The 22256-nt window shown below is 49.9% G+C and overlaps 1 protein-coding gene across 6 annotated transcripts; it reads left to right on the top strand.

Moving 5' to 3' along the window:
• Window positions 1-1264: 1264 nt before the first annotated feature.
• RBCK1 (RANBP2-type and C3HC4-type zinc finger containing 1) lies at window positions 1265-18029 on the top strand. 6 transcript variants are annotated; one of them, XM_061126988.1, is made up of 13 exons: window positions 1265-1318; window positions 1764-1994; window positions 3427-3571; window positions 9609-9702; window positions 9806-10004; window positions 11162-11283; window positions 11360-11533; window positions 12691-12851; window positions 13874-13985; window positions 14643-14822; window positions 15588-15686; window positions 16034-16177; window positions 17338-18029. In XM_061126988.1, the coding sequence occupies exons 2-13, from the start codon at window positions 1973-1975 to the stop codon at window positions 17416-17418; spliced, it is 1533 nt and encodes a 510-aa protein (XP_060982971.1). In that variant the 5' UTR covers window positions 1265-1318; window positions 1764-1972; the 3' UTR covers window positions 17419-18029. The 6 variants fall into 6 exon arrangements, with proteins under 6 accessions (XP_060982971.1, XP_060982973.1, XP_060982972.1 ...); XM_061126990.1 differs by having other exon boundaries at window positions 1272-1318; window positions 1897-1994; XM_061126989.1 differs by lacking the exon at window positions 1265-1318 and adding an exon at window positions 1346-1430.
• The last annotated feature ends 4227 nt before the right edge of the window (window positions 18030-22256 follow it).

Raw genomic sequence — 22256 nt, 5'->3', positions numbered from 1 at the left:
ACCCACCCCAGACATTCTGAATCAATTGATCTGAGATATTAATCTGGGCATAAGATTTTTAAAAGTTCCACAAGAGATTCAAACGTACAGTTCAGGCTGAGAACCTCTGTTTTTTAGGATCTATTTCAGGCAAAAAGAAAGTGATCTCAGAAGAAAGTCTGAGATTCCTTCATTCATTTAACATAATGCGTGGGCACCTATCAGGTGTTGGGGAACTGTGACTAGACACCAGGAACACAGCAATGAGCAAACAGACAAAGGTCCCCACCCTCTAAAAGAGGGGAACAGACAAAAAGAAAAACAAGATAAAGAAGTAAAATATGCTGTTAGATAGTAATAAATGCTTTGGGAAAAAATGAAGCCAGGAAGGAAAACATAAAATGCTGGATGTATGTGCATGTGTGTGAAATTTCAGATAGAGTGGACAGGAAAAGACTTTTGGTAAACGATATAAAGACTTTTGGCTAAAGACATAAAAGGGCAAGAACAAGCCATGAAGATATCTGGGCTATGGGAGGTGCAAAGGCCCTGAGATGGAAGGGTGTCTGCCTTGTTCTAGGATCTGGGGGCCAGCGGGTGGACTGAGCCAACGGAGAGTAGTCAGAGGAGGAGCCACAGCACTTTGCAGGTCTTGGGAGGACTTTCACTTTTACTTTGAGCAAGGTGAAACCCATGGGGAGTGTTCTGAGGAGTGGCACGGGTTGATTCTAACAGGGCCTACCAGCATCTGGGTGAAAGTGGACCTTAGTGACCAAAAGGGGAAACAAAGAGCGTAGTCAGGAGGCTGGAGGATGCTTCTGGAGGAAAAAGGATGTAGGTGGATTTGGATGGTGGGTGGAGGTGAGAGGTGACAGATTCTGGATCTATTCTGCAAGCGGATCCATAGGATCTGCCAATCCACGGGATGAGGGGCGGGAGAAAAGTTCAAGGGTGGGAAGACTGGAGGATGCGAAGAGCTTCCAGCCTGTGTCCGGCGAAAGCAAACTTCATTTTGTGGCCCAATTAAAAGGTGGAGAGTTAACCGCCGAGAGGCAGCGTCCGGCTGGCTAAGGGTGGGTTCCTTTTGCCCGACCTGCATTTAAATCCGGCTGCGTGGCCTCGGGCAGGTCAGAAACAGAGCCTCGGATTCTTCTGCCAAAGGAGTAGGGATCAGCATGTCCACCAGTGCTGGGGCTGCTGGACTGAGCAAGGGCGGTCTCCGCGCCGCGCCCCGCCCTCCCGGCCCAGTCCCCGCCCTCCCGGCCCAGTCCCCGCCCCCGGTCCAGTCCCCGCCCCGTGGCCCCGCCCCTCCCACGGCGCTGCTGGCTGGAACCAGCGGGTGAGTGAGGGTCACAGGATCCGGGTCTGGCCCAGGGCGGCGTGGGAACGCCCCGGACGGCGGGACAAGAGCGCCCTGGATTCCCGTGACCCGAGGCGGGGGCCGCCGCCAGGTGGTCGGGCGTGGGTGGCGGGGAGACCCGGATCCGGCGACAATCTTCAGCCCCACTTCCGGAGCCGCCACTTTCACTTTCTCTTCCGCTAAAGCTGCTGCGCTCCTTCTCATGACTGACAGGGGCCGCCGCGGGCGGGCGGGAGTTGGGCTGAAATCCCGCACCCCTGAGGGCGCTCCCGCTCCCAGCAGGGAGAAGGGCTCCGGCCCAGCGCCCTGGCTGTGCGGCGCCCCTCCTCCCCTTCCCCGCAGCCGGGCCTGTCCAGTTTCCTCTGTCGCCCAGAGCCGGCTCGTCTTGGCGCTCCCTCTCACCTCCCACCCGTTCCCCTCCCAGGCCCCATCCCCGGTCCTCGGGTAATGTGATGCTACCCGATTGCCACCCGGGACCCTGAGGCACCAAGAAGGCTCGGGCCGCGCCAGAGGCCACCGGCTGGGGCTGAGTTTCTCGTGGTCTGCCCGTCCTCTAGCAGGTGACCGGGAGATAGCATTTCCCCGGAGCTGCAGCCCGCCCCCTCCGCGGGGGGATGGGCACAACCCCGCCAGATGGACGAGAAGATCAAGAAAGGTGGGCACAGCCTGGGGGCGGCTGAGAAGCTTCGGGTGGGAGGTGGGCCTTGCCAGAACGCGGCCTCTCCTCCCAGAAGGGCCTGGGAGAGGGGTATTAACCTGTCCTCCTGCCCACTTGCCCCTCACATTCCTCCCTTGCAGGCCGGTTGCTTCCAAGGGCATCTTGTCATTCTTTTATTTGATGCCCCTAAGGCCTCCCATAGGCCAGCTCTGCTGAGAAGAGGGTGTGGAGCTCCCAGAGGGCAAGAGACCACCCACGCTAGTGGGGGACCAGACCTCAATTGACCTGAATACCAGGGTCTTTGCCTTCCACCTCGTGCCTTCCACTCGGGTTGGAGAATTTAAGTTAGGTCATGTCACCAACCTGCTCACATACCCCTGTGTTTGTTCCTAGAACAGAAGCCTAGAGCAGTTGGGTAGCTCACATGCTTGCTGACTTTGCTCACTTCTGCTTTTGCTCATCTCTGCCTTCCCCCATCTGGCCCCTTGCTCATTCTGCTGGGGCTTCATCAGCTTCTCTGTTCTAATCCGACCATTTCTTGACCAAGGTCTTTCATTTTCTCTCCACTTGGAACACTTTTCCCCAACCAGGTCTTGACATTATCCAACATCTCCTGCTTCAGGTCTCAGCTTCAGTGTCACCTCCTCTTCTCTTTCCTGATCTCCTTATCCTGTTCATTTCCTTGCCAGCATGGATCACAGTCTGAATCTTTTTCTTTTGTTAAACTTGTTAGTTGTCTTCTTACTGGGCTGGGAAGTCCATGAGAAGAGGGCCCCTGTTTATCTTATTCACTGCTGAAGCCCAGTTTCTGTGACAGTGATTGGCACACAGTATGAGCTCAATCCTAAAGGAAATCGACCCTGAATATTCATTGGAAGGACTGATGCTGAAGCTCCAATACTGTGGTCACCTGATGCAAAGAACCAATTCATTGGAAAAGACCCTGATGCTAAAGAAAGATTGAGGGCAGAAGGAGAAGGGAGCAACAGAGGATGAGATTGTTGGATGGTATCAATGGATATGAGTTTGAGCAAACTCCGGGAGATAGGCAAGGACAGGGGAGCCTGGTGTGCTGCAGTCCTTGGGGGTCACAAAGATCTGGATACAACTTAGTGACTGAACAGCAAGAGCTCAGTAAATGTTTGTTGGATAAACAAGTGCAAGTATGGGGGACCTGGGAGTATGAAGGGGCAACAGAACCAAATGAGCAGGGGTGGGGAGTGTCAGACAAGGCCTCTCAGGGAAAAGGGACTTTTAAGCTGGGTGCTGAAGGATGTGTAGGAGTTTACCAAGAAGACAGAGAGGAAGGAACATATATAAAGAATCACCTCCTTCCTCACCCTCCTTCCCCACAAAGAAGAATAAACCCTCTCCTTCCCCACAAAGAAGAATAAACCCTGTGCTAACCTGCTTGCACTGTGGATTTCAGCTGAGGAGGTGGCCCAGAGACTCACACGAGCAGTGGCTGGTGGGGATGAACAGGTGGCTATGCAGTGTGCTATCTGGCTGGCAGAGCAGCGGGTGCCCCTGAATGTGCAACTGAAGCCTGAGGTCTCTCCGACACAGGATATCAGGTGAGGAGTGCATGGCTGACTAGGAAGCCCAGGGTTCAGAGCTTCCTGAACCCCAGTGGGCTGCAATATAGTGTTGGCCTGTAGAACAGTTAGAGCTTCCCTGCCGGCTCAGTCCATAAAGAATCCGCCCGCAATGCGGGAGACCTGGGTTCGATCCCTGGGTTGGGAGGATCCCCTGGAGGAGGGCATGGCAACCCACTCCAGTATTCTTGCCTGGAGAATCCCCGTTGACAGGAACCTGGCGGGCTGCAATCCATGGAGTCACAGAGTCAGACACGACTGAGCAACTGAGCACATAGAACAGTTAAGTTATTCTTAATGGCAGCTTCTGGTGTCAAGAGCCCTAGCTTCAAACCCCAGCTCTGTCACAAATCAACTCTGCGATCTAAGGCAGATCATTTCACCTCTCAGAGTTTTGTTTGTTTGTTTTTTTTAATTTAAAAAATGGAGCAGTAATAGTAGAACTGTTAACAAGGTTGTTAGGAGGTGTATTAGAATGATAGGTCTCATAGAACAGAAAAAAACATATTAACAGTGACATAAACAAGTTTGATGGTAGGCACTCCAGATGTGGAAGCTCTGCTCTCTCTAGTTCTCAGAGCTCCTGCTTCTTTTGTCTTCTCATTAGGCCATTCATGACCTCCTTTCTCCGGTTCCCCTTATGATCCAAAATGGTTCTTCCCGTTCCAGCCATTACATCATCACTCTTGTCAGTAGGAAGGAAGAAGGGCACACCCTCCCACTCTCCTCTTAAGAACGCAGCTCACAAAGTTGCACACACTTCTTCCACTTAACTCCCGTGGCCAGAAATTTTTCGCACAGCCACACTCAGCTTGAAGGAAGGCTGTCTGCCCCAGGAGAGTTACTTGATGCTGAAATGCTCAGCACAGTGCCTGGCACATATTAAACACTCAAATGTTTTTTTCCTGCTGTGTAGTAAGATACTTTTACAGTTTCTAATTTTCAATATTGGATCCCATTTGATTTTTTATTGAGATATAATTGACAGACCCTATTCAGCAATTTAAAGTGCATAGTTCGAGGCTTTTAGTATATTCACAATTGTGTAACCATCACCATAACCAATTACAGAATATTTTCATCATCCCATTAGGAAACCCCATACCCATTAATAGACACTCCCTATCTCCCAACTTTTCTTTCCTCAACCCCTCAACCTTAGGCAACAACTAATTTACTTTCTATCTCCAGAAATTTGCCTACTCTGGAAATTTCATATGAATGAAATGGAATTATACACTATGTGGCCTTTTGTGTCTGGGCTTCTTTAACTTAGCATCATGTTTTCTAGATTCATCCATGTTGTAGCATGTATCAAAACTTCATTCCTTTTTATGACTGAATAATAATCTATTGTATGGGTATACCATATTTTCTTTATTAATCAGTAGATGGACATTTGAGTTGTTTCCACTTTTTTGGCTAACGTGCACAATGCTGATATGAACATTTGTGTCCAAGTTTTTATATGGACATATTTTTTTCCCCAGTTTTATTGAGATATCATTGATATACAAAACAGAGTTAGTTTAAGGTATTATGACTTACAATAAGAAATGTATATTCTTCCTGTTCTTGGCACTGAGCTCCTAAAACCCTTGGAATTTCTTAAGTGATGAGAATGACAAAGGTGCATTTTGTTATGTTAGTGAGGTGACTCTTGGACTGCCCCTAAATTGCTTAAGGATGGAGGCTGGTCATAAGAGGAGCCAGCCCTGTGGTTAGAGAATTGGAATTTTCAGTCTCATCATCCTGATCTCCAGGGAGGGGAAGAGGGCTGAAGGTTGAATCATCAGTAGCCAATGGATTAGTTAGTCATGCCTATGTAATAAAGCCTCCATAAACACTCAAAAAGACAGGGTTTGGAATTTGGAGAGAATGATGCCCCTTCTCACATACCTTGCTCCATACATCTCTTCCATTTGGCTATTATACCCTTTCGTAATATAGTAAGTAAATATTTCTCTGAGTTCTGTGAGCTGTTCTAGCAAAATAATCAACCCGTGGAGGAAGTCGTTGGAATCCCTAATCTATATCCAGTCAGTCAGAGAACCGATGACAACTTGGGGTTTCGATTGGTGTGTGAAGTGATGGGAGCAGCCTTGTAGGAATGAGCCCACAAGCTATGAAAGCTGACACTGTCTCTGGGTAGAGAGGGCTAGAATCCAGTTGAATTGTAGGATGCCCTGCTGGTGTCTGAAAATTGCTTAGTGTTGTGTGGGAAGCCTTCCCTCTCTTTCCCCTTCCACATGTTGGAAAGTGAACCTTAGAACCATTTTAGGTGTATGACATATGCTTTAATATATATATATATTGCACAATGATTACCACAGTAAGTTTAGTTAACATCCATTGCCTGACATAGTAACAAATTACTTTTTCTTGTGACAACTTTTAAGGTTTACTCTCTGAGCAGTTTGCAAATATTTGATATTGTTAACTGTAGTCACCATGCTGTACATCTCTGCTTTAGAACTTACTTATCTTAAAACAGGAAGTTTGTAGCTTTTGACCACCTTCACCCCTGCAACACCCCAATCAGTCTGTTCTGTTTCTCTGACATTGATTTTTTAAAATTCCATATATAAGTGGTATAATACAGAATTTGTCTTTCTCTGTCTGATTTATTTCACTTAGCACAATGTCCATGTTGTTGCAAATGGCAGAATTTCCTTCATTTATGGCTGAATAATATTTCATTGTGTATATATATATGGAAACAACTGAAGTAACCATGAATGAATAAAGAAACTGTGGTGTGTATATATACAATGGACACCTATTTTCATTTCCCATTCTATGGATTGTCTTTTCACTGTATTGATAGTGTCCTTTGAAGTACACGTTTTCAATTTTGATGAAATACTGTTTATTTGTTTTCTCTTGTTGTTTGTGCTTTTGATGTCATCTAAGATACCTTTGCCTCATCCACAGTCATAAAGGTATACCCTTATTTTTGTTTTTAAAGAGTTTTATAGTTTTAGCTCTTACATTTACATCTTTGATCCCTGTTGAGTTAATTTTTGTTACACTGAGAGGCAGAGATCCAACTTCATTCTTTTGCTTGTGAATATCTAGTTGTCATAGCACTATTTGTTAAAAAGACTGTTTTGTCCCTGTTTAATATCTTGGCACCTTTGTTGAAAATTATTTGGCCGTAAGTCTGAAGTTTATTTCTGAAACCTAATTTCTAGTCTGTTGCTCTGTATGTCTGTCCTTATACCAGTAAGACAGTTTTTATTATTATAGCTTTGTAGTAAGTTTTTAAAACAGAAGCATAAGTACTCCAACTTTGTTCTTCTCTTTCAAGATTTTTTTTGGCTATTCTGGGTCCCTTGAATCTCCATATGAATCTTAGGGTTAGTGTGCTAATTTCTGCAAAAAACAGTGAGCTGGAATTTTGACAGGGATTGCATTGCATCTGTTGATCAATTGGCCATTTGATTTCAAATAAAATACTTGTATATCCATTTCTTGATATATGCACTTAAGATGGTATCTGTGTACACTCCTTGTTATGAAAAATGAGGAATTTAACATGCTCATCTCACTGTTCCCTTTTCCTAACTTCCTGGGTTTTGTTAGTACTGCAGTAGAAGTGCTCCCAGTTGACCTCCACTTGATTCCCCCAATTAAATGGCACTGTAGCTGCTGCTGTAAAACATACCGCCACACAGCTTGTTTATATCAGTTGTACTTGTTTCCATGGCATAATTTCCCCCCCCCATGGCATAATTTAATAGCTGTTGTATCAATCAATAAAACACGAGTGCTAAAAGAGAATTTTGTATATGAAAACTTAAGTTGATTGCTTTAGAAAGACAAAATAGAGATGCGGTACCAAAAAAAAAAAAAAAAAGGCTGTTCATTTTAGGGTGAGTGAATTGTAAAAAAAAAAAAAAAGAAAGTGGTAAAAATCCAAAAGGGCTCTCTGTACTCAGATGCTTTGAGAGTCTTAAGTTCTTGCTCCACTTTAAAGAAGCTGATACTAGAGATCAGAAACCATGTATAATGGGTATAGTTCATACAAAAAGAAAAAAAAAAAGGTCACTGGAAACTCCAGTAGCAGATTTGTACTAAATAAAAAACAAAACCAGTGGCCTTTTTACCTAGCGATTGGCCATTGAATGTGCATTTGTATCCTTTAAGGTAAAATTAAGTGTTAAAGTCTGCAACTATGTCTGCATTTCTCTACTGTAATGAATTTTCTGACTAACTGATCACTACTGATCTGGTGACAGCAAAAATGAGGGCTCCAATGGTGCTTCTCTATTATTGGTGTTAAGGTTATAGGTTTTATTTTATTTTTTAAATTGTATTTATTTATTGGGTCTTAGTTGTGACACATAGGATCTTTGGTCTTCATTGTGGCATGCAGAATTTTTTTTTAGTTATGGCATGTGAACTCTTAGTTGTGGCATGTGGGATCTAGTTCCCTGACCAGGGATCAAACCTGGGCCCTCTGCACTGGGAGCTCGGAGCCTTAGCCACTGGACAACCAGGGAAGTCTTGGTTATAGTTTTTAGATTTTGTTTTCTGAGTAAAATTAAGGCTTCTATGCTTTGCCTCTAGGTTGATACTAAAAATGTAAACCCAGTAAAATAGCATTTATAGTATTTTGATTATGGAAATATTACTCAGTGTAAAATAAGTAGTGCAATTGACACTATCTTTCATGTTTCAAAACCCTGTTGCTTGAAGAAGAATGTCTTGAAGGTTAAGATCTTTAAATTTCCTTTCCTTCTTTAAATTCCCTTTCAGTTTTCTATTCTGCATCAGACAGCTATTCTTGTTTCTTGTATTTCAAAAACTTTTCATGTGGAGAAGTGGATGGTAAACTTTTGTTGTCTTTACGTGTCTAAAACTTGCTCCTTTCATTGATGGTTGGCTAGATGTTGAAAATCTTTATCCTGAGAAATTTTGAAGGTATTTTCTGGAGTATTTTAAAGCAAGTCTCAGATGTTAGCTCATTCATAAGTCTTTAAAACTAATGACTTAAAAAATAACCTCAATACCATTATTACACCTAAAACATTAACAACTCCTTAAAATCCTCTAATACTCTATTTGTATTAAACTTGCCTTGATTATCTCATTAGTATTTTTTATAGTTGGTTTGTTCTAATCAGGAGCCAAATGAGAATTGACACATAGCATTTCTTAATGTTGTCTAAGTCTTTTATTCACTTTCTCTATTTTTAGTGACATTAACTTTTTAGAAATCTGGCTTTTGATCTCCAGAATTCTCCCACATTCTGAGTTTACGAATTGTCTCCTTGGAGTGTCATTTGGTATCTCTCATTTTTCTTGTGAACCTGTAGATGGATCTGAAGGTCAGATGAGTCAGGAGTTACTGTTAGATTCCCAGCAACTCTTCTTCATTTTCTGATTGTTTCCTGCTGTTCTTGCTCTAAGGATACAGTGTTTTCCCAAGTTGCTCTGGAGGTTCTAAGTGGGCTTTTTTCTGTGTCCTGAAATCAGTTCTGTTTTTTCGTCTCAGCCCTCCATTTTCGTGCCATTGGTCTTCCCAAAAAGTTTTCGCATCTTTGAGAAGGTTGGTATTTAAAACCACTTTCTCTGAAATACTCCTGTTTGGATTTAAATCCTGCCTCTAACAGTTATTGTTTACTCAGCAGAGTCACTACAACCTCTCTCTGCCTCCTGTTTTTATCTGTAAAATAGGGGAGACAACAGTACGTGTCTCATGGGTTCATTGAGAGAATTGAGTTAATATATGTTAAGTGCTTTAAAGAGTCTTAGCATACAGTTAATAATAGCTGCTGTGGTTTGGTTAAGGAGCCAATAATAGCCAGTAATACAAGAGACTGAAGGGGCCAGCGCATTAAGGCCCTTGAAGCCACGGTGAGTTTGGATTTTATTCTGAGAGCCGTGTGGAGCCATTGCAGGGCCTAAGCAGCGAGTTCTGATCCAGGAGGAAGCACAGGGGAGCGGGAATCCAGGAGCTAGCTGGTGGCTGAGGTTGGACCTTGGTCCAGAGCCCTTGCCCTCCCCGCAGGCTGTGGGTGAGCGTGGAGGATGCACAGATGCACACAGTCACTATCTGGCTCACGGTGCGGCCTGACATGACGGTGGCCTCCCTCAAGGACATGGTGAGTGAGGGGGTGAAAGGGAGGGTGGAGGTTCCCCTTTTGCCCCCACCTGTCTCTGCTCTGCTCCTCCCTCCCTACGCTTCCTGTCCATCCTCCCTGACAGGTGTTCCTAGACTATGGCTTCCCGCCAACCCTGCAGCAGTGGGTGTTTGGGCAGCGGTTGGCCCGGGACCAGGAGACTCTGCACTCCCATGGCGTGAGGCGGAATGGGGACAGCGCCTACCTCTACCTGCTGTCCGCCTGCAACACCTCGCTCAACCCTCAGGAGCTGCAGCGGGAGAGGCAGTTGCGGATGCTGGAAGGTAAGGCTCTGCTCCCTGGTGAGGTGGACTCACCTGTGGGCATAGGGCGGGAGGGAGCGAGGTGTAGAGCCCAGGGGCTTTCCATCAGGGACTTGACTGGAGGACCTTATCCATAGTGGGGAAGAGAGGACAAAGGACACCCCAGGAGGGAGCCATCTGGGGAACCCTTTAGAGAACAGCCAGTCTTGGGGAGAAGGGTTGAGTTCAGTCCCCGCCCTGGCATTTATCAACTCCTTGACCTAGGCAAGTTCCTTCCTATCTCTCCTTCTCAGTTGTCTAAATCTGTAAATTGGATGTAATAGCTAGTTTTTAAATTTTTTACTTCTTATTTTGAAATATTTCAGACCTACAGAAAAGTTGCAAAATTGTACAAAGAATTGTATAAGGAATTCCCATGTACCTTTCATGTGGATTCCCCAGATACTAATATTTTGACTGTATTTGGTTTATCATTGTCTCCATGTACAATTATTTATTTATGCATAAATAATTTTTGGAACTGTTTTGAGAGTAGGTTGCAGATACGATGTCCCTTTTCCCTAAATACTTCAGTTTGTATTTCCTTTATAAAAATAAAAAGGTCATTTTCTTACATTTATTGTACAGTTAGCAAATTTAGGAAATTAACTTTGATATAGTAACACTATCTAATGTGCAGATCTTGCTCACATTTTACCAGTTGTCTCACTCATGTCCTTTATAGTGAAAGACCTGGCTCTTGGCCTCGGTGTTTCTCAGTCTTTTTCAGTCTTTGATCTCTGGTCTCCCCTTGACTCTCCAGGCCAGTTTTGTTTTTAGCTTTTCTGTCCTATGTGCCCTCGGGAATGGATTCAGGTTCAGTATTTTGGCGGGGCCACTACAGAAGTGTTGTTTGTCCCTCTCGGTGCGGACACTTGTGTGGACACTTAGGCACACAGGAGATCTGTTTTCAAGCAGGGTTCTTAAGCCGGGTGGATCTAGGAGCAGTGGTGGGTGGAAGGAGGGGCTGTGACCCGTGGGAGCCAGGACACTCAGCCATGGCTGGGCCCACCTGGCAAGAGGGAGCTGGAATGTCCTTGGAGCAGAGGGAGAGGATAGAAGGGGGGTTTCCTGGCTGGCTCAGGGTGTGGATGAAATTGGCTACATGGATCTGCCACCCCTTGAACCCTTCTCCCCAGATCTGGGCTTCAAGGACCTCACGCTGCAGCCACGGGGCCCCCTGGACCCAGTTCCCCCAAAGCCTGGGGCCCCTCAAGAGCCGGGGCGGGGGCAGCCTGATGCAGCGCCAGAGCCCCCGCCGGTAAGCTGCCACACATGCGCCCTATGCCCCGCCCCCCCATTTAGTCTCCCTGCGCTCACTGCCCCTCTGCCCCCAGGTGGGCTGGACCTGCCCCGGCTGCACCTTCATTAACAAGCCCACTAGGCCCGGCTGCGAGATGTGCTGCCGGGCGCGGCCCGAGGCCTACCAGGTACCCGCCTCGTACCAGCCGGACGAGGAGGAGCGAGCGCGCCTGGCCGGTGAGGAGGAGGCGCTGCGCCAGTACCAGCAGGTGGGCGCCGAAGTCCCCGGAAAGACTCCTGCAGCCTGGACGGGGGAGGCGTAGGCCAGAAAGGGAGCACGTCCACTTTGCTCCTGACCCCGTTGCTGCCCCCTTGTGATCACACCGATGGTGGTGACCCTACACTTGACTGTGACCGGCCTCTCCCTGAGGTCATTCATACTATCGCTGAGACCCTGCTTCCCGGCTGTGACGCAAATCCAGGCTTATTTGTGCTCCCCCCTCCCCCATCCCCGTGAGCTGTGGCACCACCGCTGGCTTTGACTTAACTTTCCCATCGTGCACTCAAGGGTACCTGGCTCTGACCCCAGCATCCTAGCCAAGACCCAGACCACGCCCCCGTTTCATCCCGCTGTGACCTAGGTATTGCTCCATTAGCTCTGACCTCATCCTGAATCCTACTATTCCTGACCCCCACCCCCGACCCCTTCCTTTCTGGCTGTGGCCCTCCTAGACTTCCTGAGAGCCTGGACCTAGCCCATCTCTGCCCACTTGGAGGCTGACCCGCCCCTGTTTTGCCCCTCCCACTGTCGTGTTACACACGCATAGATACATAACCCTGAGCGGTTTCCCATTCTGATCCAACGTCCCCATCCCGCCTTTGGACCCGTTGCTGGCCATGACCTCATTGTGGTCCCATTACAATCCTGGCCCAGACCCCGGCCTCTCTCCCGCCTGGCTCTGCTCCCTCGCTTTATCACCGCCCCCCATCCCCCTGCCTTTCCCCCTGAAGCTACCCCTGCCCTGCTTCTTGGCAGAGATGGGAGCCCTGCTTCCCCTGACTCCCCACTCAGGCCCCGGCCCCATTGCCCCCTGACTTGACCCTAGGTTGTAGCCTTAAGCTGCGCCTGCCTGGCCTGCCTCCTGCCCCACCCCCGTGTTTGGTCGCCTCGCTCCTGGTCCCACCCTTACCATCTCCAGCGCTTGCCCACTGCCTGGGCCATGCCCAGCCCCACCCTAACCCCAGGATCCTTCCATGAGCCCCCCTTTGCCTCCCATTGGGCGGTCTGAACCATCCTGCCCCCCGCCCCAGTCCTGCCCCCCCCCCGACCTGGTCCTGCCCACCCCCACCCGGTCCTGCCCCCTTCCTGGTCCTGCCCGCCCCTGAGACCCTGACCCGCCCCGCGGCCCCACCCCCGTGTGCCCAGCGGAAGCAGCAGCAGCAGGAAGGCAACTACCTGAAGCACGTGCAGCTGGATCAGCGGAGCCTGGTTCTGAACACCGAGCCCGCCGAGTGCCCAGTGTGCTACAGTGTCCTGGCGCCGGGTGAGGCCGTGGTGCTGCGCGAGTGTCTGCACACCTTCTGCAGGTGCGGTCCCTGCCCCGGCCCCAGCGATGTAGTACCCGGGGCTGGAAGCGGGTGGGGCCCAGGACTCTTCCAGCTGTTTGGGCATCCTCACAAACTTGGGAGGTAGGCACCATGTCCCCATCTTGCAGAGGAGGGATGTGGGGTACAGAGAGGCTGCACAGCTCAGACTTTCTGGCGCCAGAGCCCGCACCCTCCCGCCCCACCGCCGGGCCCATGCAAGGGCAGTGAGGCCCTTGCCTGACAGCCTGAGCCAGCCCCGCCCTGCCGCTTGCTGGTGGACAGTCTGCCCTCTGAGGCTCTCCTCCTGGCCCTGGCTGTGGAGAGCATGTCCTCCTTCACAGCACACATTTGATGAGCTGCCTTGGCTGCCAGGGACTGGGCTAGGCCTGGGAATCCCTGAATGCCCACAAAAGCTCAGTTTCTACCTGCTAAAGCTTACCTTCCCATGGGCAGGCTGATGTTAATCAGATAATCACTGATATAATTGTAAATCATGTCATAAGTGTCAGTGGCTTTTGATAAGCAGTGGAGGCCCTGCCCTAGAAGGGGTCAGGGAAGCCCCTAGGGAAGCCAGGCTTGAGCAGACCAGGGGGTCCATGGTGGGTGCATGCCTGGCCTGCCTGCAGCAGGAAGGGGTCAGCGTGTCTGGAGCAGAGGGATGGAGCAGGTAGGGCATAGGGGCAGAGAGGTATTAGGGAGGGTCAGTCCCCAGGGCTTTCAGGTTTGCTCTGGGTGGGGTCAGATGGGAGGTTGTGAGGAGGGACATGGCTGATCCAGGGAGTCCAGTGAAGAGGCTTCTGCAGTTCTGCAGGTGAGGGGTGAAGCAACCTTGGCTGGAGCAATATGGATAGCAATGAGGTGGACAGACATGGTGGGTTGATGGGAGGCACCAGAAGAAAGGAAGAAATTGGGGAGGAGCCAGCCCGAGGTCAGGCCTCACCATGTGAGGGCTGGAGTCCTGGGGGGTGGGGTTCAGATGACCCCTAACCCCCACACCTCCCCCCTCCTCCCCCCTCCCCCAGGGAGTGTCTGCAGGGCACCATCCGCAACAGCCAGGAGGCTGAGGTGTCCTGCCCCTTCATCGACAACACCTACTCATGCTCGGGCAAGCTGCTGGAGAGGGAGATCCGAGCGGTAAGGCCTGGGGGAGGAAGGGGCACCCCTCTGCCCCACCCCCACCCCCCCATCCCAGGGAACTGGGCCGGGAGCTGGCCAGTGGGAACGGGTTTGAGAGTCCCAGTTTTGGGTTCCAGGCAGTTATCAAGAGCCTTCTCTGTGTGGGATGCTGGCGGCCCATGTAGTGGGCAGGATAGAAATTGGGGGAAATAGCTAGTAAGGAAGCTACCCTTGTGGGGAAAAGACAGCAGAGAAGTTAACAACAGTGGGGAGAGAACTTCTGGGGCCAGACGGCCCAGGTGACCTCAAGGGCAGATACACAGCCCCTCGGTGCTTTGGTTTGCTCACCCTGAAGTGATAGCAAGAGTGTTAGTGGCTCAGTCGTGTCTGACTCTTTGCGACCCTGTGGGCTGTAGCTTGCCAGGCTCCTCTGTCCATGGCATTCCTTTTGGCCACACTTCGTGGTTACCAACCAGGGATCAAACCCTCACCCCCTCCATTGGCAGCACAGTCTTAACCACTGGACTGCTAGGGAAGGCACTAACTTGTTCTTTGGATGGAGTTTGTAAACACTACTGTGTTGGACTTCATGGGTTGGGGCTTCCTGAGGGTGACCAGAAGGGCATGCACCAAGGCTTCTGAGTCTCGGGCACCAAGGTTGTGGACTGCTGGCAGCTCCTGAGCCCCGAGGATTATCAGCGGTTTCTGGACCTGGGCATCTCCATTGCGGAAAACCGCAGTGCCTTCAGCTACCACTGCAAGACCCCGGACTGCAAGGGATGGTGCTTCTTTGAGGATGATGTCAATGAGTTCCCCTGCCCCGTGTGCTTCCATGTCAACTGCCTGCTTTGCAAGGTGGGGACAGGGACCCACCCCGCCCAGTCACTCTGGTCCTGCCAGGAGCTCATTGCAAGTCCAAACTTATTATGGGAATAAGAGAAGGGAGCTGGTATACTGACCCAGTTCCCATGGCTTAGAGCTGTGTGTCAGTGGCCGGGTGTGGCTTAAGTCCTGACCTAGGCCTAACCCTTAGATTGAGCCCTGACCCTGGACTGAGCCTCTAAATAACCCTGGCCCAAGACTGAGCCCCAGTCCTGCCCTCTGACTAATCCTGAGCCTAAGTCACAGACCAACCCCAGCCTTGGCCTCAGACTGTCAGCCTCTGTCCTGAATGAGCCCTGACCCCAAACCCAGACTGAGCCCTACCTGACCGTCACTTCAGGCCATCCCTGTCGTCATTCTCTCAACTGGTGACCACTGTAGAGACTGGTCTTGAGGGAATAGACAGGGCCGAGCCTGGTCACAGCCCTGTAAGCTCACTCTCAGAGCATTACACCAGCAACCAGGGCAGAACTCAGCTGGGGACAAGGGGCTGTGCCCTGGGGGAGAGGTGCTTTAAGGGTTTCTGTACCTATCAGGACTTAATATGATTATTATCATATGTGATGACCCTGGCTTCACCACCCTGGCCTCAGTGTCCTCTTCTGTAAAATGGATATGTAGTTTACAAAGGAAGGCTCTGTCACTGACACCATCTAGGCATTAAGTGCTTGTGTGGATGCCTGCTCTGGCCCTAACTCTCTGGGAACTTTCTCACCTCGAGCACCTCATCCACTCCAGGCCGTCCATGAGCAGATGAACTGCAAGGAGTACCAAGATGACCTGGCCCTGCGAGCTCAGAACGATATGGCTGCCCGGCAGACGACGGAGATGCTGAGAGTGAGGCTGGGTCAGGGCTGAGAGCCGAGGATCTGAGTTTTGGGGAGCGAGGGGGGCTTCTTAGCCAGGGCTGTGGTTCATGCAGCCCTGGAGGCTCTGAGCTCCTGCTGGCATTTCCCCCATCCAGAGACGGGACTCAGGACACGTGGTCAGGTGGCGGGCAGCAGGGAGTGTCCGGGTGAAGGGAGGAGGCTGCAGACACAGGAGAGGAGGCTGCATGCAGCTGGGCCTGGATAGAGCAGCATGGGAGAGTGAATCAGACTCCGGAGGGTGGCCGGTTTCTCTCTGCGGTGGGGCGGGGGCCAGGGAGCGGGCTGGGTCTGAGATCAGCACCTTCTCTGCTCCAGACCATGCTGCAGCAGGGTGAAGCCATGCACTGCCCACAGTGCCAGATCGTGGTGCAGAAGAAGGACGGCTGCGACTGGATCCGGTGCACTGTCTGCCACACCGAGATCTGCTGGGTCACCAAGGGCCCCCGCTGGGGCCCCGGGGTGAGTGCTCTGAGGGTTCAGGAGTACTGGGGGAGGGTGCTGGAGAAGTCAGCCCACGGGCCAAGTCTAACCCCAGCGCCTGCATTTGTGAAGTTCATGAACTAAGCTTTTTGCATTTTTTAAAAATGCAAATCAGTGCAATGCATATCAATACCTATGGCTGTTTCATGTTGATGTTTGGCAGAGACCAACACAATACTATAAAGCAATTATCTTTCAATTAAAAATAAATTTTTAAAAAAGAAAAAGAGGGAGGCTTGAAGCTAGAAAGCCTGGGTTCTAACTTTTCCACAAACTAATTGTGTGTCTATTTTTGATTAAATAAGAACAATAAAAGAGAAATACAATTTAAAAAATGGTTGAATGTATTAAAAGGAGCATATTTTATGACATGTAAAAATTATATGAAACCCAAATTTTAGTGTCCATAAGTAAAGTTTTGTGGGAGCCCCGCACATTCGTTGGCATACTGTCTGTGGCTGCTTTTGCACTGCAAGGACAGAGCCCATCTGGCTGGCAAAGCCTCAGGTAACTGTCTGTCTGACCTTTTACAGAAATGTTTGCCCACCCCTGCCCTAGAGGGTGCCTGTGGGAATCTGAAGTGGAGGCTTGGGTCCCTGGCTCTGGCACACACTGACCGTGTGGTTATGCTGTTACTCCCTTATCTGAGCCTCAGTTTCTTCTGTAAAATGGGGATGATAGCAGAACCCATCTCAGGCTTCTTGTCAGAATCAAATGGAAAACATGCGAGAGCAGTGGTATCTGTCATCGTGAGGAGTGTTCCTGGAGTTGGGCTGGTGTCGTTCATGTCCAGGCAGACAGTGAGACAGGTGGAGGTGGAAGGAGCACTCCCTCCTGCCGCCAGCGCGCTGACCCCCTCCAAATATGCAAAAATTCATCAGGTCCTTTGCGGCTCTGGCTCTCGGGTTGGGTAGATAGAGACCACATAATTGAAGGTGCTACGAGAGACCAGAAAGGCCTTGAGAGCTGCCTCCATCTGGTAGCTGAGGCTGAGGATCATTCTTAGCAGCAGAATGTGTCCAGGCCAAGGCCCAGGTGGGCGAGCATCCTCCGTGGGTGCGATGGGGTGCCTGGGGTGGGGGAGGGCACTGCTCTCTCCTCTGCCCTGACTTTCTCTTCTCTCCCCCATCGTCCCCTAGGGCCCAGGAGACACCAGCGGGGGCTGCCGCTGCCGCGTGAATGGGATTCCGTGCCACCCAAGCTGTCAGAATTGCCACTGAGCTGAGGGTGGCCTGGTCCCCCTGCTGACCCAGCCCCACATCGACAAACTTCTGTGGGACAGACCTGGTGCTTTGGCTCTGATTTCTGGCCGGGAAGATGCCTTTGTGCTCGGTTGAGACAGGGGCCCTGAAGTGGCCAAGGCCCCTGAGCTGCGTGGATGGCCTTGTTTGCTGTGGGCATTGCAAGGGCCCTGCCTGAGCTGGCCGTTGTCCATGGCTGCATCTGCCCCAGTGCCTTTGTCCTTCCCCTGGGGCTCACCAGCCAGACCTTTCATCTCTCTGCGGCTCCCATCTGTCTGACCCAGCCTTAAACACAGCCCCAGCCAGAGGCCTTGCTGAATGGAGTCTCTGAGAGCCCCGGATGAGTCCATACATCCCTCATCCACCACGCTCATCTGCTGAGCACTCAGCCTGCGGCCTCCCCCGTTGGCTTTCTTGGGGTGACTTTTCTCTGGCTTTGCTGTTGGAGGCCTGGGGGCCTCTTAGAATTGCTGCTAATTCTGCTTAGAGCCAGGAGGGAGACCTGGCATCCTGAAGACAGCCTAGCCAGTTCAGCTTCTGTACTCCCTCTTTGCTGCCTGTATACACTGATTAAAATGGTTTCCCGGGAAGGCCTGAGTGTGATATCATGAGAGAGAGCGGAGGGGTCCTGGGCTGGGACTCAGCACAGAGACAGGCAGGGCCAGGCTCTCTGGGAATTGCAGTCAAAAGTTGATGCGTTGGCCTGTCAGTGTAGAACGAGGGTGCGAACAGAGCACAGGGATCCTTGCTCCGGACTTGGCGCCCCTGCACCCACTTGAGGGTGGCATGCTCTGGGTCAACCTTGACCTGGACAGGTAGCTTGCACTGTGTTGAGAGTCTGCCAACTGGTGTCTGCAGGTGTGTGTGGGCTTCAGGCGGGGAGGGAGGGGCTGAGGCAGCAGCTGTAGGCTGGCAGGGAATTCTTGCTGTGAATTTCTAGCCTCTCAGTGGGCATCCACTGTCAGGGAACAGAGAGATTTCAGGAAGAGGTGAACGTGCCGCTGCTGTGGGGTGATGCTGTGAGCATTTTTAACATCTGAGATAAGATGGCACATTGGTCCAGTGCTCTTTACTAGACCTATTCTGTGCTGGTCAGATGAATAAAATACGGTTCTGGGTGTTCATTCTGTAAGTTTTTACCTCCTACTCGGACCCCTCCTACTCCCCCCTGCCCCCAGTGAAGGCCAGCACACTGTCTGAATTGGGATGTGGAGCATGATTACAACAGGTGGAGGGCATCTTTGTGGCTCACAGTCTAGACTCCAGGAGTTTTGAAAGTGTTAGTCATTCAGTCATGTCCAACTCTGCAACCCCATGGACTGTAGCCCTCTCTGTCCTCTGTCCAAGGGATTCTCCAGGCAGGAATACTGGAGTGGGTTGTCATTTCCTCCTCCAGGGGATCTTCCCAACCCAGGGTTCAAACCTGGGTCTCCCACATTATAGGCATATTTACTGTCTGAGCCACCAGGAGTTGGGGGATGTCATTTGGAGGCAGAGGGAGAGGAAGGCTTATTCTAGACCCTAGAAAGGAACTGCCATTCTGTTCCTGGGTGCCAAGGTTCAAGAGAGCTGACCCCAGGCTCTGCAAGCAGAGAGGTGAGAGAATGTGAGCGCTTTCCTGCTCTGCATCGGCTCATGAAGCTTTCCCTCACTGAGAGTCAGAAGGAGTCAGGTAGAGCCACTGACCAGAGGAAACAGCAAGCTGAGCTGAGCTGGGCCCCAGGAGAGCACGGGGCCCACCCAGACCAGGACCAAGTGCTTGCTCTCACCAGCTCCTCCAGCCTCCCTCTCCTGCCAGGGCCTGTCTTGGCCTTGGTGAACCGTAGAGGCCTGTTGTGGAGCAGAGTAGACCACTCTTGGTGCACAGGTACGAACTACTAAGCCCCAGGCTATAACCGGTCTACCTAGTCTTGTTTTATAAACTTGAATTGGTTGCTAGTATTTTTAAATTGAAGATGCTATATTAAAATCTAGATACCCAACTTCTCTTGAAAAACGTTGAAGCTCGGTAATCTGGGTCCTCATTTCCACGTGGCAGGTCCAGATCACATGATGTTCCTGATCCAGCTCACTGCAGTCCTTCACCCCTAGCGCTTGTCACACTACACTTCCCAGTGTCCTTGCACCATTCTTTTGAGACTGAGTACTAAGAAATGTTAATGAAACATTTCTTTACCCATGGCTGTATCAAAAAAGAGAGGACAAGAAGGAAGTGGGAACTGCATGGGCCGCATTCTTCGCTTGGCCCACTCCATCTGCACCAAGGCAGGCAGTGGGTTTATGTCTGCTGCAGCCAAATGGGGGGCTCAGGAGGGCAAATGGGAGGCTGCAGGGCTGTCCCAGGGTTCTAGCTTCCAGCACCATACATCACATGCCAGAGGGTGAATAATCTAAAATGGGCAGGCTCACAGGTGCTCACCACTGCAGCCAAGTGGAGGTACCACCCTCTCCCAAGGAGTCACCCCAAACAGGGCCCTGGCACGAACTCTCCAGGGCGGACTTGAAACCAAACCCACAGGCTTTGGACTCAAGCCATCTACCTGAGGAAGCAGCAGGAGGTCCTGGATGTACTTGTGTGACACAGTTTTTCTCTCCAAGGCCAGTAGAAGCACACTGCTCAGATAAAGGGCAGCTGCTGATGTGGGCAGGAAGTGGCGGATGGGCCCCACAGCCTGTGTCAGAGTAACACGTGTCTTCTAGCGTCTTGGGCTGCCATGAAAGCCACTCACTCAAAAAGCAGGAAGCTGGAGGCAAGCCCATAGCCTTGCCAACTCACAAAGGCTGCTTGACAAATTCCAACCATATGCTAAGTCTGGAGAAAAGGGCCTTTGAGAACTGGAAAAAAGCAGCAGGATCCACCAGCAGCAAACATGGAGGGGACAGTAGGGCAAATGGAAGAACGCAAGCCAGGCTGAGCCTCAGGCACCATCATCTGGTAGTTGTATTTGGTAGAAGCTTCTGGCCTATTCTTCAAACACCACTTAATCCAGGGATGAGCTCCCGGGGTGCAAGTGCAAGGCTGAATTAAGGTGTTTATTGATCCATATATGTTCATAGGTATGAAATCAAAATACTTGTACAACTTCAGTTTGTAAAACGTTTTCACAAATGTCAGTTCATTAAACCATCCATGGTGGGATGAGACTATCTCTATTTTACTGTCATTGACAAAGAGTTGAGATGTAGTGCCTTGGAGAAGCTCACATTGCCAACGAGGGACACGTTTGCCATCATGTCATCAGTCACTCTCTCCAAACTGAGTTTTGGTCATGGCCCATCCTCACCCTACAAACTGCCTACAGAGGGAGTCCCAGTTGCCTTCCACAGATCTCAAAACTCTCCTCCGCCTGAGCCCCAAGTCCTCTTTCATTGACAATGCACACTCCATCTCTGTACAAAACACCCACACTTTTTATTCAGCTGTTATTTTTAGTTTTCCCTTCAGCCTTGTGTGTTGTGCAGTACTTTCTTCTCTCTAACGCTCTCCCAACTGAGCTATTTCAGCGAGGCTTGTGCAGTACTTTCTGGTATCATGCTTCTCCAATTCTCCAACAGCAACTGGGTGTCCAGTAATTCAATCCAGTTCTGACACTAACTACCTGGGGAGTTAGCATCAGATGCCACAAGTTAAAAGGCTCAGTCCCACAAGGCTGTCCCATTACAGATCCAGTTGCAAATGTGGTGCCCAGACCACCTACACTTCTGCCTGGTCAACTACAAGTTCACTAGTTTCCACAAAACCCTCTCAGGTTCAATAATTTGCTGGAAGTGCTCACAGAACTCAAGAAAACACTTCACTTACATGTACTGATTTACTGTAAAGGACACAACTCAGTAACAGCCAAATACAAGAGATGCATAGGGCAAGGAATGGTGGGAGGGCTGCGATATGCCCAAGCCTTCTTGGGCCATGTGATCCTCCCAGCTCTTTGATGTATTCGGCAACGCAGCAGCTCTCTGAATCTCTGAACCAAGAGTTTCTGCAGCACTCAATGACCAGCCTCTCCTCCCTTCCCAGGAGGTCAGTGGTGAGGCTCAAAATTCCCACTATGTAAATTGGTACAGCCACTATGGAGAACATTATGGAGGTTACTAAAAAACTAAAATGATCCTATAATGCCACTCCTGGGCATATGTCCAGGGAAAAACATGATCTGAAAGGAAATACACACCCTAGTGTTCACTGCAGCACTGTTTACAACAGCCAAGACATGGGCGCTACCTACACGTCTGCCGACAGAGGAATGGATAAAGATGTGGCACACGTACACAATGGAATACTTCACATTAAAATAAGTGAAATAATGCCATTTGCAAAAACATGGGTGGACCTAGTCATACTGAGTGAAGCAATTCACACAGAGGAGAAATATGACATCCCTCGTATGTAGAATCTAAAAAAAAAATGACATGAATAAACTTACTTAGAAAACAGAAACATACTCACAGACTTCATGAACCAGCTTATGGTTGCCAGGATGGAGGGGTGGGGGTGGGGGAGGGGATAGATAGTGAGTTTGGGGTGAACAGGTACACACTACTACATTTAAAATGGATAACCAACAAGGCCCTACTGTATAGCACATAGAATTCTGCTCAATGTTCTGTGGCAGGCTGGATGGGAGGAGTGTTTGGGGGAGAATTGGTACATGTATATGTATGGATGAGTCCCTTCACTGTTTACCTGAAACTATCACGTTGTTTGGTAATTGGCTATACTTCAATACACAATAAAAAGTTATAATAATTCCCCACTGTATAATCTTTCTGGTGTTCTGTCCCATCCTGAGGCTATTGAGGTATCCAACCTTAACTCA

Source organism: Dama dama, chromosome 23 (genome assembly GCF_033118175.1).
Source record: "Dama dama isolate Ldn47 chromosome 23, ASM3311817v1, whole genome shotgun sequence".
Classification (NCBI taxonomy): domain Eukaryota; kingdom Metazoa; phylum Chordata; class Mammalia; order Artiodactyla; family Cervidae; genus Dama; species Dama dama.
The sequence above is the reverse complement of the archived record's forward strand: the minus strand, read 5'-3'. Positions and strand labels throughout refer to the sequence as shown.

Excerpts from the sequence above, each read along its gene's own strand:
- RBCK1 (XM_061126988.1), top strand. The coding sequence starts at position 1,973 with ATGGACGAGAAGATCAAGAAAG. Across the intron at positions 12,852-13,873 it reads TGTCTGCACACCTTCTGCAG|GGAGTGTCTGCAGGGCACCA; the intron begins GTGCGGTCCCTG and ends CCCCTCCCCCAG. Across the intron at positions 14,823-15,587 it reads TCAACTGCCTGCTTTGCAAG|GCCGTCCATGAGCAGATGAA; the intron begins GTGGGGACAGGG and ends CATCCACTCCAG.